Source organism: Schistocerca serialis, chromosome 2, assembly GCF_023864345.2.
Source record: "Schistocerca serialis cubense isolate TAMUIC-IGC-003099 chromosome 2, iqSchSeri2.2, whole genome shotgun sequence".
Classification (NCBI taxonomy): domain Eukaryota; kingdom Metazoa; phylum Arthropoda; class Insecta; order Orthoptera; family Acrididae; genus Schistocerca; species Schistocerca serialis.
The window spans coordinates 1,128,328,539-1,128,342,370 of NC_064639.1; the positions used below are offsets into that span (position 1 = coordinate 1,128,328,539).

Sequence of the window (13,832 nt, forward strand, 5' to 3'; positions counted from 1 at the left end):
AGGTCGTATGATTAGAAATTATTCTATTTTTGAATTTTTTATTTACTCAGATCTGTCTGGTGCCGGAGATGCTCCAATCTCAAGACGAAAATCTTTCAAAAAGTCATTACGTGAATCCTTCAGACGCCTCAGGAAGGGACGATCGACGAGACGCACTGATAAAAGAGGAGTTGCATCACCGGTGCCAAAGAAAGATGGGTATGTACAATTTTTTCAAGAACACAGAAATGATAAATCATAGTACATAATGTCACTTGTTGTTGTCACAGTTCAAGAAGGGAAGTAGGATAAAGTTTTCTAATTATAGAGCAATCACCCTATTATAACACTGTCTTAAGATATTGAAAAAGTTTATTATTGTTGTTAGAAAACCAGTTTGAAGAGGAACAACACGGTTCAGAATCAGCAGGGGAACAACACATTTCACATTTTTAGTTAACACAGTTAATGAAAAGTATTGACAAAAGGTTAAAGATCTCTCAATTGTGTTTCTGTATTTGTAAAAAACTTACAACATCGTGCCAAGGTGTAAGATGTGGGAGTGTTAAAAAACTTATCCTTCCAAACTTGCTAATAAGAAAGATCCAAATGATATATGATGGCTGCAAAAGTTGTTACAAGCAGGTAACGGATGATCGAGCCGAATCAGGTCAGAGGAGTGCAACAGGGTAGTGCACTTTCCCCATAATTTTTTATTGCACTTATGGGTGTGATTTTAAAGGCGATACGAAATTGTTATCTCAGTGCTTTAGTCTTTGCTGACAATGTAGCTATTTGGGGAGAAACAGAACTAGAGGAACAGGGAATCTTGTATGAATGGAACTCTAAGTTTAAAAAGTATCAGCTGATAGTAAGCAAGAGCAAAACTATTGCAATGATTATGTGCAGGACATCTGCTCAGAGCAACCTGATGCTAAATGGACAGAAAATTGAATGTGTGGGTGCTTAAATTACCTGGGAAATACAATAGCAAGGAATGGAACTGCCAGACTAGAAGTACAAAACAAGTAAAAAATTGATCCAGTTTTTTCATAAAGTGTGTTGCCAGAACAATACTTGGATGGAAATCTGCAGGAGAAAAGACCTATAGGATGATTCAGACAAGGTGGATGGATCAGATTAAGGAATCTGAAGACTAAAGGAGAAAACTGGGGAACAATATGAAGACAAGAAGTATATAAAGATCAAAATAGAGACAAATTGTTCATAAAAACCCTATCTGGCTTGCTACAAGGATACATTCTTGTAGTTGGGGGGGGGGGGGGGGGTGTACTGTCTCTCTTCCCCACATCAATCAACTGTTCCAGCCGCCTACTACTTATATGTTTTGTTGTTATCAAATTCTCTAACATTTCCACAATTATTAAAAGTAATTCACTTTACAGGCAGACCACAGATGCAGAACTGGACGTTTAGCAATTAAATTGAAACACACTGTTATTAGAGGGAGATTTGATAAAATGAGGTAAATAGGCTGCTTTCTCCATTCAAAGATTTCACAGGTGGCAGTTCCTCAAGAACCTTCTAAAGAAAGAAATTGGTATTCCTTATTAAGACTGAAACATTACCTTCGATCTGATCCATTTTTTGAGTATGCACTAGTTGCACACTATAGATGTTATTGCTTTTGTATGCCCCAGTAGAAACCATAATTTACTTCCTGTTTCAGCTGTTATTACCAAAAGATCTGGTTTTTGTACTGTGACAACACTGTTCTGTAACATTTGATTCAGCCCTTTAGGTTGTCTTGTTGGTGAGCAGAGCAGAGAAAAACTTAGTATGTACCCTGCTTCGAATGCCAGTTCAAATACACTGTTGTCATTTGATGGAGTTCTCCAGGTGTGTGTGTGTGTGTGTGTGTGTGTGTGTGTGTGTGTGTGTGTGAGAGAGAGAGAGAGAGAGAGAGAGAGAGAGAGAGAGGGGGGGGGGTGGGGGGGGGCGGGGGAAGGAAAAGAACAATGAATACATCCTAGTGGAATGCAAATATTTAAGAATTAAAGGTAACAACTTGCCAAATGGTGGAGGCACTGAGTCATTGAAAGGCAAATAATAAAACACAGAACTTTGTAAGAACAGTGGACACACGCATAAGGTCCAAGATGGAAGGAAGACAAGTGGCATTATAAAATATGCATTGTGCTGGTGTTGCACCTTGACAGGGATGGGGTTTTTCCACTGGGTGGAGTTAGTGAGAGGAAGGGACTAGTAGGAGGCTTCAGGGCGGGTGGCTGTGGGCTGTTTTTGGAGAGACCACAGGTGCGCAAGATGGAACTGTGGGCATTGATTAGATTATTGTGGCCACAGGTGAAGTGCGTTGTGGCAGCGCACGATGAAGTGGAAGTGCCACCTGCGAAAGCCCCCATATCAGTACCAGCTCTGCTGTAACATCTGCACATCATTTTTTGCATGTGTGACCACCAACCTGTCTGTCTACCTGAATCAGTGACCACCACCATATTGTGAGGCAAAGAAGAAATTTGACAACCCAGTGGTGAACGCATGGCTTAGCAAAATACTCTCGACTTAAGTGGCTACTTTATTATCCATGCCATTTATATTCTCACCACCACCACCACCACCACCACCACAACACTAGCCTCTTTGAATTATGTCAATGAGAATTGTCTTTGCAACATACCCTTCAATCCAGCAACCCTTGAATGCACTTTGCTAGCCCCTGCCCCAAGCCCAAGCCCATCTCCATGTTGGCAACATGACTGTAGTATTACTCATCCTGCATTCACACCCTCTTCTCCACGGTCACCCTCTTCCTATTTTCTATCTCCACCTCAATGTGCACTGCACACATCTTATGGTTGTCACATTCATATCCCATGCATCTGCTTCCTTCTCTCTGTCTGTTATCCTCCCTCCCACTCTGCACCTCCTTTTCCCCTTTTCCACTGGACACAACCCCTCACCCCAGTCAAGCTGCAGTGCCAGCACAAAATAGTTTGGATGGAATGATATAGCTGCACAGGTGTGTGTGTGTGTGAGAGAGAGAGAGAGAGAGAGAGAGAGAGAGAGAGAGAGAGAGAGAGAGAGAGAGAGATATCTGGAAGAGGATTTGTCTGAAAGCTTTTGATGTTCTTTCGTCTGTGCTTTTCACCATCCCAAAACCTCTGCTAATTGGTGAGTTGTTATACTTACAAAAATAGTCACTGTCACGAAATAGCTGTAATATATATTGTATCCTCCCTTATGTAGTCACAGATTCTCTCTCATTGCAACAAGGCATTCTGAATTCACTCTTGGGCCCTTGAAGGTTCTACACTTATTTCTGCTTCAGATAAGTGTAAGTAAGTGTCCCCCTCAGTACCATTCTCCCCCCCCCCCCCCACTCTCTCTCTCTCTCTCTCTCTCTCTCTCTCTCTCTCCTCTCTCTCTCTCTGTCTGTCTGTGCAGTGTTCAGTTTATATCGAATATTAAGTTCCCACAAATAAATATTTTGTATTGCAGTATAAAGCTACTTTTCCTGCACTCCACACAAACTGTTCCCTTCTTCATCTTATTCTTCTTGACAATCTGAAGCATTACCTTCCTTGCATCTAAATGTATTACAGACATCTGTATAAATTCTCTTGACATCTCATCACTTTACTTTCCACAATAATTGTATGATACACTTCATGCAATAGTAATGGTATTAAATTAGCTATCTGTTATTTACTGATTTTCATACATTAGTCTTCAGGATGTAGCAGAGGGTCAAGAGCTTTCCCCAGAAGTAACTGCAGCCATACACGAACACACAGGGTAAAATTTCAGTTTTTGTGTTTTTGAGAATGTTTCTGTAGTTGCATATTTTCCCCACAGTCTTCTGGGTACAGTAGCTGTGCTGGTATTCTAACCTGCATAATGTTGTTTAGTAAATTTAAGTTTTGTTTGGCTGTTTTTCTTTAACAGTGCATATCACTAAAATTGTACAGTGAGAAACCTGTAGAATGCTGCACTTTTAGCAAGAATTTACCTTGCTTTAAATTACAATTTTGTAGCACCTTTTTTGTTCATTCTGTGTGTATTATTGTAGTTTTACAATGCTGTTACTGTGTACGTACAGTGCTTGTATTTAGTTTAAGACTTATGTGTGGTTTTATGTCCTGTTTGAGCAGTAATATCCAGTTTAGTGAAATGCTGATTTTTTTTACATGTGTAGCAATTCTAATTCATTCCTAGTCCATCACAACACACTTTTCATGCTCTGATTGTCAATTGTATATCCTTGCACCTGACAGAAAGGTTTGTGCAATATGAAACTGTCACAACAGTTTAAATAAATAGCTTTCATTGTAGAGCTACAATGTGTTAATCATTAAAAAAAGAGAACCATACATATAAAAAGAGAGAACATAATTTATCGAGGAAATCATGGAGTTTACAACTTAAAAATAAATTGTGTAAAGCTATTCTATATTAAAATAGTGGATTTTTTTTTTTGTTATTTTAAGACTGTATATGCCATACATGTCAGTTTATTCGTCATCACTACACTCGAGTATCTTGTCACTGTCTCTTCCACTTTTATGCGTCGAATATTTGGAGATGGAGAAACCCTCTTAACAGCTTTTTGTTTCCCAACAAATATTCGTAAGCTCAAGCAATTAAAGTGTGTGAAATTGTACTGGACATACACAACACCTTTTATGTTCCCTTTTCTTCAGTCTTTTCCTGGCTTTGGTCCACTGTGTGTTTACAAAGGAACAAACATGTTTCATATTAGCATTATGACTTGATAAAGAAAAAAGAAATCTGAAATTTTCTGCAGTTCATAATGACAAACAATACTAGATGACTGACTGAAATATGCACACCACACTTCTGCTGCTGGTTGAGTATGTGTCTGTTGATAGTCTTTCAAAAATTTTATCAAATTATAAAACTGATATCATTAACATTGACATTTATTTGTTCGTTTGTTGAGATGTGTGATACAGTTTTCAGCATCTTCCCAAATTGTTATTATGAGAGCTGCATCCGTTTGAATGGTCCAAACTGGTAAAATTGAGCCATCCGCTTCTTTTGGTATTAAATAGAAGAACTATACCCAATTGTCATCTCTTTGCCAACGCTGTCACACTCCTGTGAATGACCTTCCATTTTATGAGCATGTATTGCCTTTATTTTTAAGGACAGATAATTATGTTTGTATCTTTCCTCAAGAGTTCCTAAAGCAGATTCTAAAACAGAAATAGATTTGGCTACAGAATTTGATTCTTTCTCCAAGTTCAGTATATTATTTCCGAAAACTGACATCAAGAGTGAACAAACAACATCGTAAAGATGTCACCGATGACACGAAAATAAACTTATGAAATCTAAGAAAAATTGTTTGTAAAAAGTGTTAGTTTCATTTATTTACAATTAATTAGAGTGGTGACTGATTTCTGTAGTTCAGAACTCATTTTTTTCTCAGAGCCCAAAAAAAAGAGGATATTTTGCTGATTTTTGTGAAATCTCCCCGGACACATTTTCTTGCCTCAAAAAGAGGACGTGTCCAGAGAAAAGGAGGATATATGGTAACCCTGTTTAATTGGAATGCATTTCAGAGAAGAGAAGAAGAAGAAAAATTTTAACATTAAGTGAAAGCGGCAGTAAATAGTTGATGGGATCAGTTTCAACTAGTGTACAAGAACTTGGAAACAGTTCCAGCCTTTCCATCTAAATTTCAACTATAACAACATTATTAATGAGCCATAACTGTAAGGACTGAATGGAAAGAAGTGAAATATAGTGTCATTCATATTCCGCTTCATAATGCCTCAACAAAGTCACTGTGTGCCATTTATTGTGATGGTCTCTGCTGTGGTTAGATTTTTTCCCTTCATTTTTGTACACATTATATTTACACTATATAAACTCCTGGTTCTCTGTAAATGTTAATAAGGTTAACAACCTCGTTGACAAAATGTCTCTTTAGATACACATTTGCTTCATCTACAAACAGCTTGAAATTCTATGAATAAGTTGCGTGCATTTCGTGAGACCACTTCCGTTTGTGATAAAAGCCTGAAGGCAGAGACGCCTTCGTTATATATTAATCCATTTGCTCTTTTCAAAGCTATTTCACTATTTTAATGGTAGGCCAATTATATGATGTTCTGATCTTTTGCTGGATAGTTGCTAATCATATTCTTCAGAGAAGTGTCTGTTGTAGTGCACACAAGAGGCAAAAGTCTCATCATAGTTAATAAAATCCTGAGCCAGTCAGGTGTTGACAGCTTACTTGGCAGTCTGGGAAATATAATATAGGTGAGGTCACCATGATTTTAACATAGCTCTGATCCATGTAGTTATGTAATATTCTGTCAGAATGCAATTACTAGGATTTAGAAGTAGTTATGTTGTTCATTCTTCAAGGCATAATTCCTGTGAGTGCATGTAACTTGTTCAACAGTCTTATCTTACTGACTAGATGCAAAAAATAGACCTGATCTCTTTGAGGATGCCCACATCACGTTTGTATCAGTGACCATGAACCAGTAGAAAGCTGTGTGTGTTCAGTAAACTAGATAAAAAAGCTGCAATGTCATATCTCAGTGAGGAACTTGAAACTTTCAGCACAGGGCAGGGTCATGTAGGGGAACTATGACACAAGGTTAAACGAACATTTGACTGTGCAATTGACAGATATGTACCCAGTAGAACATTTCATAAGGTGAGGGACCCTCACTATAAAGAAACTTCTAGAGAACCAGAGACTACCGCATAATAGATGTAAAACAAAGCTATAGATAGAGATAAGCTGAATGAGATAAGTTTGGCTGCCAAGGCAGCTATGCTTGAAGCCTTCAATGACAGTATTGTTAATTGATCTTTCACAAAACCCCAAAAAAATTGTGGTTGTATGTAAAGGCTGCTAGTAGCGCTAAAAGTTAAAGTGCGCATCATTTATGTTGGCGGCCGAGTTTAGGTTCGTTCTGCGCATCTGACGTCACAAAACACATTACATTCGACACCTATGTCGTACTTAAATTAAATGAGATATTGTTATACAGTAAATTTTATATGAAATTTAGGTATCTTGTCCACATTTCATTCTCAACATTGTGGCAACTAAAATCGACCATACGGAAAGTATACTCTATGGACTTTTACCTCTGCAAACTCTTCAAAATTTCGTGCAATGGTTTACTATATTTAATGCTGCATAATAACTGCGTTGAACATCGAAACAAAATTAAGTCATTTATGGGGGGAAGATATCAGTCAAGAAGATGTGTAAAAATCTAATTTTTGGGCCAAATAGTTTTTGTGGAATCGATTGATAAGAGTGTCAAAGCAGTCGGAACACGATGTGTCTACACAGGCGAGCAGTGCAGTGACAAAATCGCGCACAGTGCGGAATGCAAGGGAGTACGTCTTTGTAGCAGCGAAAGGGTTAATGCGGCCGTGGTGGCTTTACTTGAACTGTGCACTCCCCCCTAAACTAAGCTTGCGAACTGTGCTGTACTATGGCGCTGCTTCTATTGGCGCGTGCGTCGTGTGCAACTGGCAACGCAGCAATCTCCCGCGTTTGGGCGGGCATGCGCGAGCCGCCAAGATAAAAGAATTATAGTGTACAATCTCACACAAGTGAGACAGAAACTGAAATTGAGGGTAGCAAAGCAAAAGATAAAAATGGTTCTGTTTTCAAATGTTCCTTTACAAAGGAAAACTGTGGAGCGCATTGCCTCAATTTAATCCTCATAGCACTAAAAAGACAAGTGAAATAAGTGTTAGTGTCAGTGATGCTGAGAAACAGCTGCATCGTTAAAACCGAATAAAGCTACAGGGCCTGATATAATCACTGTCAGATTCTGTATTTAATTTTTGACTGAGTTAGTCCCCCTTTTCTGACTGTAATCTGTTGTGGGTGCCTCAACCAAAAAACTGTGACCTGACCAGTAGCTAGAAGATAGCACAGGTCACGCCCATTTACAACAGGGTTAATAGAAGTGAACCACAAACTTAACATCAGTTTGTTGTTGAATCTTAGAACATATTCTGAACTCAAACATAATGTAGTATCTCGGACAGAGTGATCTGATCCATGCCAACCAACATGGATTCCGACCAGTCCTGTAAAACCCAATTCATGCTTTTTCCACATGACTTACAAGCTTTGAATCAAGACATATAGGTGCAGTAATGTTCGATTTCTGCAATTAGACTCAGTGCCACATCTTCACTTGTTGTCAGAAGTACAATCATCTGGGGTATCAAGCGAAATTTGTGACCAGATTGAGAATCTTTTTGTTAGGAAGGATGCAGCATGTTGTTATTGAGGAAACCGATCAGCTGACGTAGAAGTAAATCCAGGTGTGTCCCATGAAAGTGTGTTGGGACCCTCACTGTTATTATTCTGTATTAATGACTTTGTGAACAATATTAATAGTGACCTAAGACTTTTCACAGATGATGGAGTTATTTATAATGAAGTACTGTCTGACAGAAGCTGCATAAATATTCAGTCAGATCTTGATAAGATTTCGAAGTGTTGCAGAGATTGGCAACTAGCTTTAAATGTTCAGAAATGCAAAATTTTACCCGTCACAAAATGAAAAATATGTAATATCCTATGACTATAATTTCAGTGAGTCACAGCTGGAATTGGCCAACTTTTACAAATACCTGGGTGTCAGTATTATGAAAAGGATAGATTGTTACTCACCATATAGCAGGGACTTAACACTGTGCCTACTGTAATTAATATAATCTTCTTCTAACAATCCTTATGTGAATGATCCATAGGAGGGTTGTAGTATATTGTTAGTCATCATTTAAAGCCAGTCTTTGAAATTTTTTATAAGAAGGCTTTTTGCAGGTAGTTTATATATATCTTCACGAGTTTGGCAGTTCAGTTTCTTCACTATCTCTGTAACACTCTCTCCCACAGGTTAAATAAACCTGTGACCATGCCCTTCTGTGTATACATTAAATATCCCTTGATAGTCTTATTTGGTATGCATCCCCACACACTTGAGCAATATACCACATTCGTTTACATGAGTAGACTGATTGCATTTTCAAAGTTTTCTACTAATTAACAGAAGTCTATCACCTGCTTTACCCATGACTGTGCTTATGTGATCATACCATTTCATATCCCTGCAAAGTGTTACATCCAGGCATTCAAACAATAGGAAGCCCATGATGGAATCATGACAATATTATGGAAAGGACAGATTGCTACTCTATATGGTGAGTAGCAATCTGTATTCCATATGTGAATGGAACGGGAAGAAACCATAATAACTGGTACCACGAGACATACTTTCTGCTATGCGCTTCACATTAGTTTGCAGAGAATAGGTGTAGATGTTATTGAAATGTCAACTTCATGTAAAAACAGATCATTGATAAATCCAAGCAGCAACTGAATCTTCGTTGGGTATCAGAGGATAACTTTTAATGGTGTTTTCTCTGACTTGGCCCTAATTAAAAGAAAAAAAATCATGCTTTTGGCGCAACAGTTGTTAGATGTGCTTCTACACACAAATCTATCTTGTACAAGTTTACTCATCTCTGCATAACTACTGCATCCTACGTCCACTTAATTCCCCTTACTGCAGTAAAATTTCAATCCTACTTCACAATTCTTACCTACCATACTTATCTCCATTACCAAATTAATTATTCCTTGTTGCTTCAGGATGCATTCTGCTATCAACCTATCATTTCTTTTAGTCATAATGTGCAATAAAGCTCTTTTCTCCCCAGTATAATACAGTGCCTCTCCAATATATTAGTTGCTCGAGCTGCACATCTAACATTTCAACATTAAAGTGTAATGCCACAATTTAAAAACTTCTACTCTTCTGTTGTATGTGGACTGTTCATTGTTCATAAAGGATCACACTCCAGACAAATATTTTCAGAAAAGAATTCATAAAACTTAAATATCTGTCCAACATTACCAAATGTCTCTCTTTCAGAAAAGCTTTTCTTGCTGTTGCCACAGCATTTTACATCCTCTCTACCTCAGCCATTATCACTTACTTGAGCACACAAGAAATTTTTACAGATATTCTTAACGCCCAAGTATGTACTTGATTGGTTAATACTCATACCCACATGCTCTTACTCAATACATATGGATATAAAATCTCTACATTTACGCTACCATTGTAATCTTGGGTTCAGAAAATGATTGTGAACATGTAAAAGAGACTAGAAGTAAGACATTTTGTTTTCTTAAAATGTTTGGATAACTATTGTCAGTAATACGCAAAACAAAGGCTGAGAGCAGGCAGGGTTTACTTTGGACATGGAATTGAAAATAATTAATTTCTAGCCTTAGTGGAAGAAACTTGATAGAGTAATGTGTAAACCAGGAAGCTACAGGATTATGTACAAAAAGGTTTTTGTGAACTTTCAAGTTTTGGGAAAATTTTTGTGCAGTGAACGATATGATTGGTTGGCTACTATTGAATTTAAAATCGAAAGCACACTGCGCCAAGTAAATTTTTGTACAGACAAGAAATTGAATAATGGGACAGGAAAAATTATGATGTTTGAGTGTATGTAATGTAGATCATGAAACGTGAAATATCGCTGATGACAAAGCTGAGTGGTTGATAATACACACAAACAACTCGACTTAGCATGTCTAGATTGTCCCCATTTCTCTCCACTTGCCTCCTTATTTTACAAACTTAAATATTTCAGTTTGTGTTAATCCTTGCACACAGTGTCTACCATTCTCATTTCATTTTCTGAATGTACTAGACACACTCAGATTCCTATTTGCCTTCCCTAACAGTACTGCCAGTTAATTATATCATTACATAGTACGTATCAATTATATTATGCTAACTGAAAGGTTGGTAATGATGTATTTCTGATTCCAATAAAAAACACTATCCCCACAGGCCTTGATGGCCCAGTGGTACCAACAGCCGCTGTGTCATCCCGGTGATCTGACAGGAACCAGGGTTACCATTGCTGCACCAAACTTCACATCTAAGAAAACACAATAAACATCCTCTCCATTGCGGTGGTGTTTCCACAAATAATAAAAAAATGTAAGAATCACATAATGTATATATTCACTATCATGAATAGGTTTGAAATGGGAATTTAATCAGCAATTTATCGTGATTAGAGTGTGGAGCTTGGCTGTAGGCTTACCGTAAGTTCCGGATTAGCCCCAACAGTCCTGGCTTTTTAGTGCTCTCTGGGGCTGCAAAAATTTCCAAGGATTGAGAATTCTATGAGTGGGACGGTTTTTTAGACCTACATGTTCAAAAACTCTGTTTTTAAGCACTCTCCCTCCTCCTCCCCCTCTCTTATCTTGCTCCCCCTGCCCCGATGCAACTCCCTCGCTCGACTCCCAACCCTCTCTCCCCTCTCCTCCCCCCACTGCAACCGCAACTCTCCCCTCTCCTCCCCCCGCTGCAACCGCAACTCTCCCCTCTCCTCCCCCCGCTGCAACCGCAACTCTCCCCTCTCCTCCCCCCACTGCAACCGCAACTCTCCCCTCTCCTCCCCCCACTGCAACCGCAACTCTCCCCTCTCCCCCCCCCACTGCAACCGCAACTCTCCCCTCTCCCCCCCCCCCACTGCAACCGCAACTCTCCCCTCTCCCCCCCACTGCAACCGCAACTCTCCCCTCTCCCCCCCACTGCAACCGCAACTCTCCCCTCCCCCCCCACTGCAACCGCAACTCTCCCCTCCCCCCCACTGCAACCGCAACTCTCCCCTCTCCCCCCCCACTGCAAACGCAACTCTCCCCTCTCCCCCCCCACTGCAAACGCAACTCTCCCCTCTCCCCCCCCCCCCACTGCAACCGCAACTCCCCCCCCCCCCCACTGCAACCGCAACTCTCCCTCTCCCCCCCCCCCCCCACTGCAACCGCAACTCTCCCTCTCCCCCCCCCCACTGCAACCGCAACTCTCCCTCTCCCCCCCCCCACTGCAACCGCACCTCTCCCCCCTCCTCCCCCCCACACTGCAACCGTAACTCTCCCCTCTCCTCCCCCCACTGCACCCGCAACTCTCCTCTCTCTGCCTCCCCCTCTCTACTTCCCCACCTCCCCCTCCAGCCGCCACTATCTACTTTCCCCTCTCCTCCCTTTTCTACCTCCCCAACCTCCACACTCTACCTACCCCACACTGCCCTCCCCTCTCTAGCCCCTCCCTCTCTTCCTCTGCCTGCACCCCTCTCCCACACCCACCTCCTCCTTCCCGCCCACTCTGTCCCCTGCCCCCTCTGTCTCCTGCCCCCTCACTCCCTCGTCTCTCTTCTCTTAAACCCTCCCCCTCTCTCCCTCATTCCCCCCTTTCCCCTCCCTCCCTCCATCCCCTCCCTCCCTCCATCCCCTCCCTCCCTCCATCCCCTCCCTCCCTCCCTCCATCCCCTCCCTCCCTCCATCCCCTCCCTCCCTCCATCCCCTCCCTCCCTCCATCCCCTCCCTCCCTCAATCCCCTCCCTCCCTCCCTCCATCCCCTCCCTCCCTCAATCCCCTCCCTCCCTCCATCCCCTCCCTCCCTCCATCCCCTCCCTCCATCCCCTCCCTCCCTCCCTCCATCCCCTCCCTCCATCCCCTCCCTCCATCCCCTCCCTCCATCCCCTCCCTCCATCCCCTCCCTCCCTCCCTCCATCCCCTCCCTCCCTCCATCCCCTCCCTCCCTTCATCCCCTCCCTCCCTTCATCCCCTCCCTCCCTTCATCCCCTCCCTCCCTCCATCCCCTCCCTCTCTCCAGCCCCTCCCTCCCTACATCCCCTCCCTCCCCCTCTCTGTGCCATCCCACTCTTGCTCCCCATGTGTGATGTAAGAAATAGTGAATCTTTTTTTCTGTTGCGTAAAAGCACAGGGTGATATTAAAGATAGAGTGCATACAACTAAATATAGGACTGCTATTAATGGTACTATACTGTACCACCTCACCAAAAATGAGACCTTTTTTAAAGCTAAAGATTTGATATAGAATGTGCTGCTGAGTAGTATACATTTTCATACCACATTACTAAACAGAAACTCAGTTTCCGAACATCAGACTGCATGTCCAAAATAGTTAAAAGTTGTATGACCCACAATTTATATAAACTAGAACAAAAACCAAGGCAAATGTTAATGTTTTTTCAGCATTTACATGTGATAATGTGTTGTCCATTGGAAAACATTGTTACAGTAACAATGGACCGTCCCAAACAGAAGTCGAGTAAAAGTTGTCAGTTTATCAAAAGTTACTTCAATCTGGAAGAGGGAACTGAACTTAAACTTCAAAATTACAATTAAGTTTCAAATGGTACTACTCAAATTTTGACTCAGTGTCGTTTTGAGTGTGTGAAAAAATATGAACTTGAAAAAAAAGTTGTTTTGTTGTGCTGTTCATAACACATAATTTTGGTGATGCAGAGATAAAGGGAATGAAAATATCTTCAGAAAAGTTCAAAATGATTTAGACAGGTATATTGTAGGGGTTGGTTGTTCACCCCCACATTGTACAGAAAAACTTCTTCTGAACGTATGAAAAATAGAAATGAATAGGTAGAGTTTAATGTTTCAGTCAACTGCAAAGACTTACAAGTAATTTCAAAAATTTGTCCTGGGTTAGGCCCAAAAAACACAGCGAGGTATCCTGGGTTGGACACACACACACACACACAAACTACTATGATTTGGTACACCCCTGAGAGAGAGAGAGAGAGAGAGAGAGAGAGAGAGGGGAGGATAAAAACATTATAAACTCACTAATTAACTGTGCATATCAAAACCTTCAGTGAAACCTCAGAAATACACTGTGGAGCAAATTTATGGTCTTACACAGTAGTCTCGGCGTAGGATATTGCATCACATACAACCCAGGTTCAAAATTAGCAGTTGGAATTCAGACAGCAGATGATTGATA

At 40.9% G+C, this 13,832-nt stretch overlaps 1 protein-coding gene across 5 annotated transcripts in view; it reads left to right on the forward strand.

Moving 5' to 3' along the window:
- LOC126458580 (lethal(2) giant larvae protein homolog 1) overlaps window positions 1-13,832 on the forward strand; it is a 354,490-nt gene that overhangs the window by 235,170 nt on the left and 105,488 nt on the right. For 4 of the 5 annotated variants that reach the window (XR_007585663.1, XM_050095715.1, XM_050095712.1 and 1 more), the window contains exons 13-14: window positions 51-198; window positions 3,688-3,756. Coding sequence is in view for 4 of the 5 variants with exons in the window: in XM_050095715.1 (XP_049951672.1) it covers window positions 51-198; window positions 3,688-3,756 (217 nt within the window). In the remaining variant the exon portion in view is untranslated. The remainder of the gene's footprint in view (window positions 1-50; window positions 199-3,687; window positions 3,757-13,832) is intronic. The other variant, XM_050095713.1, reaches the window with a different exon arrangement.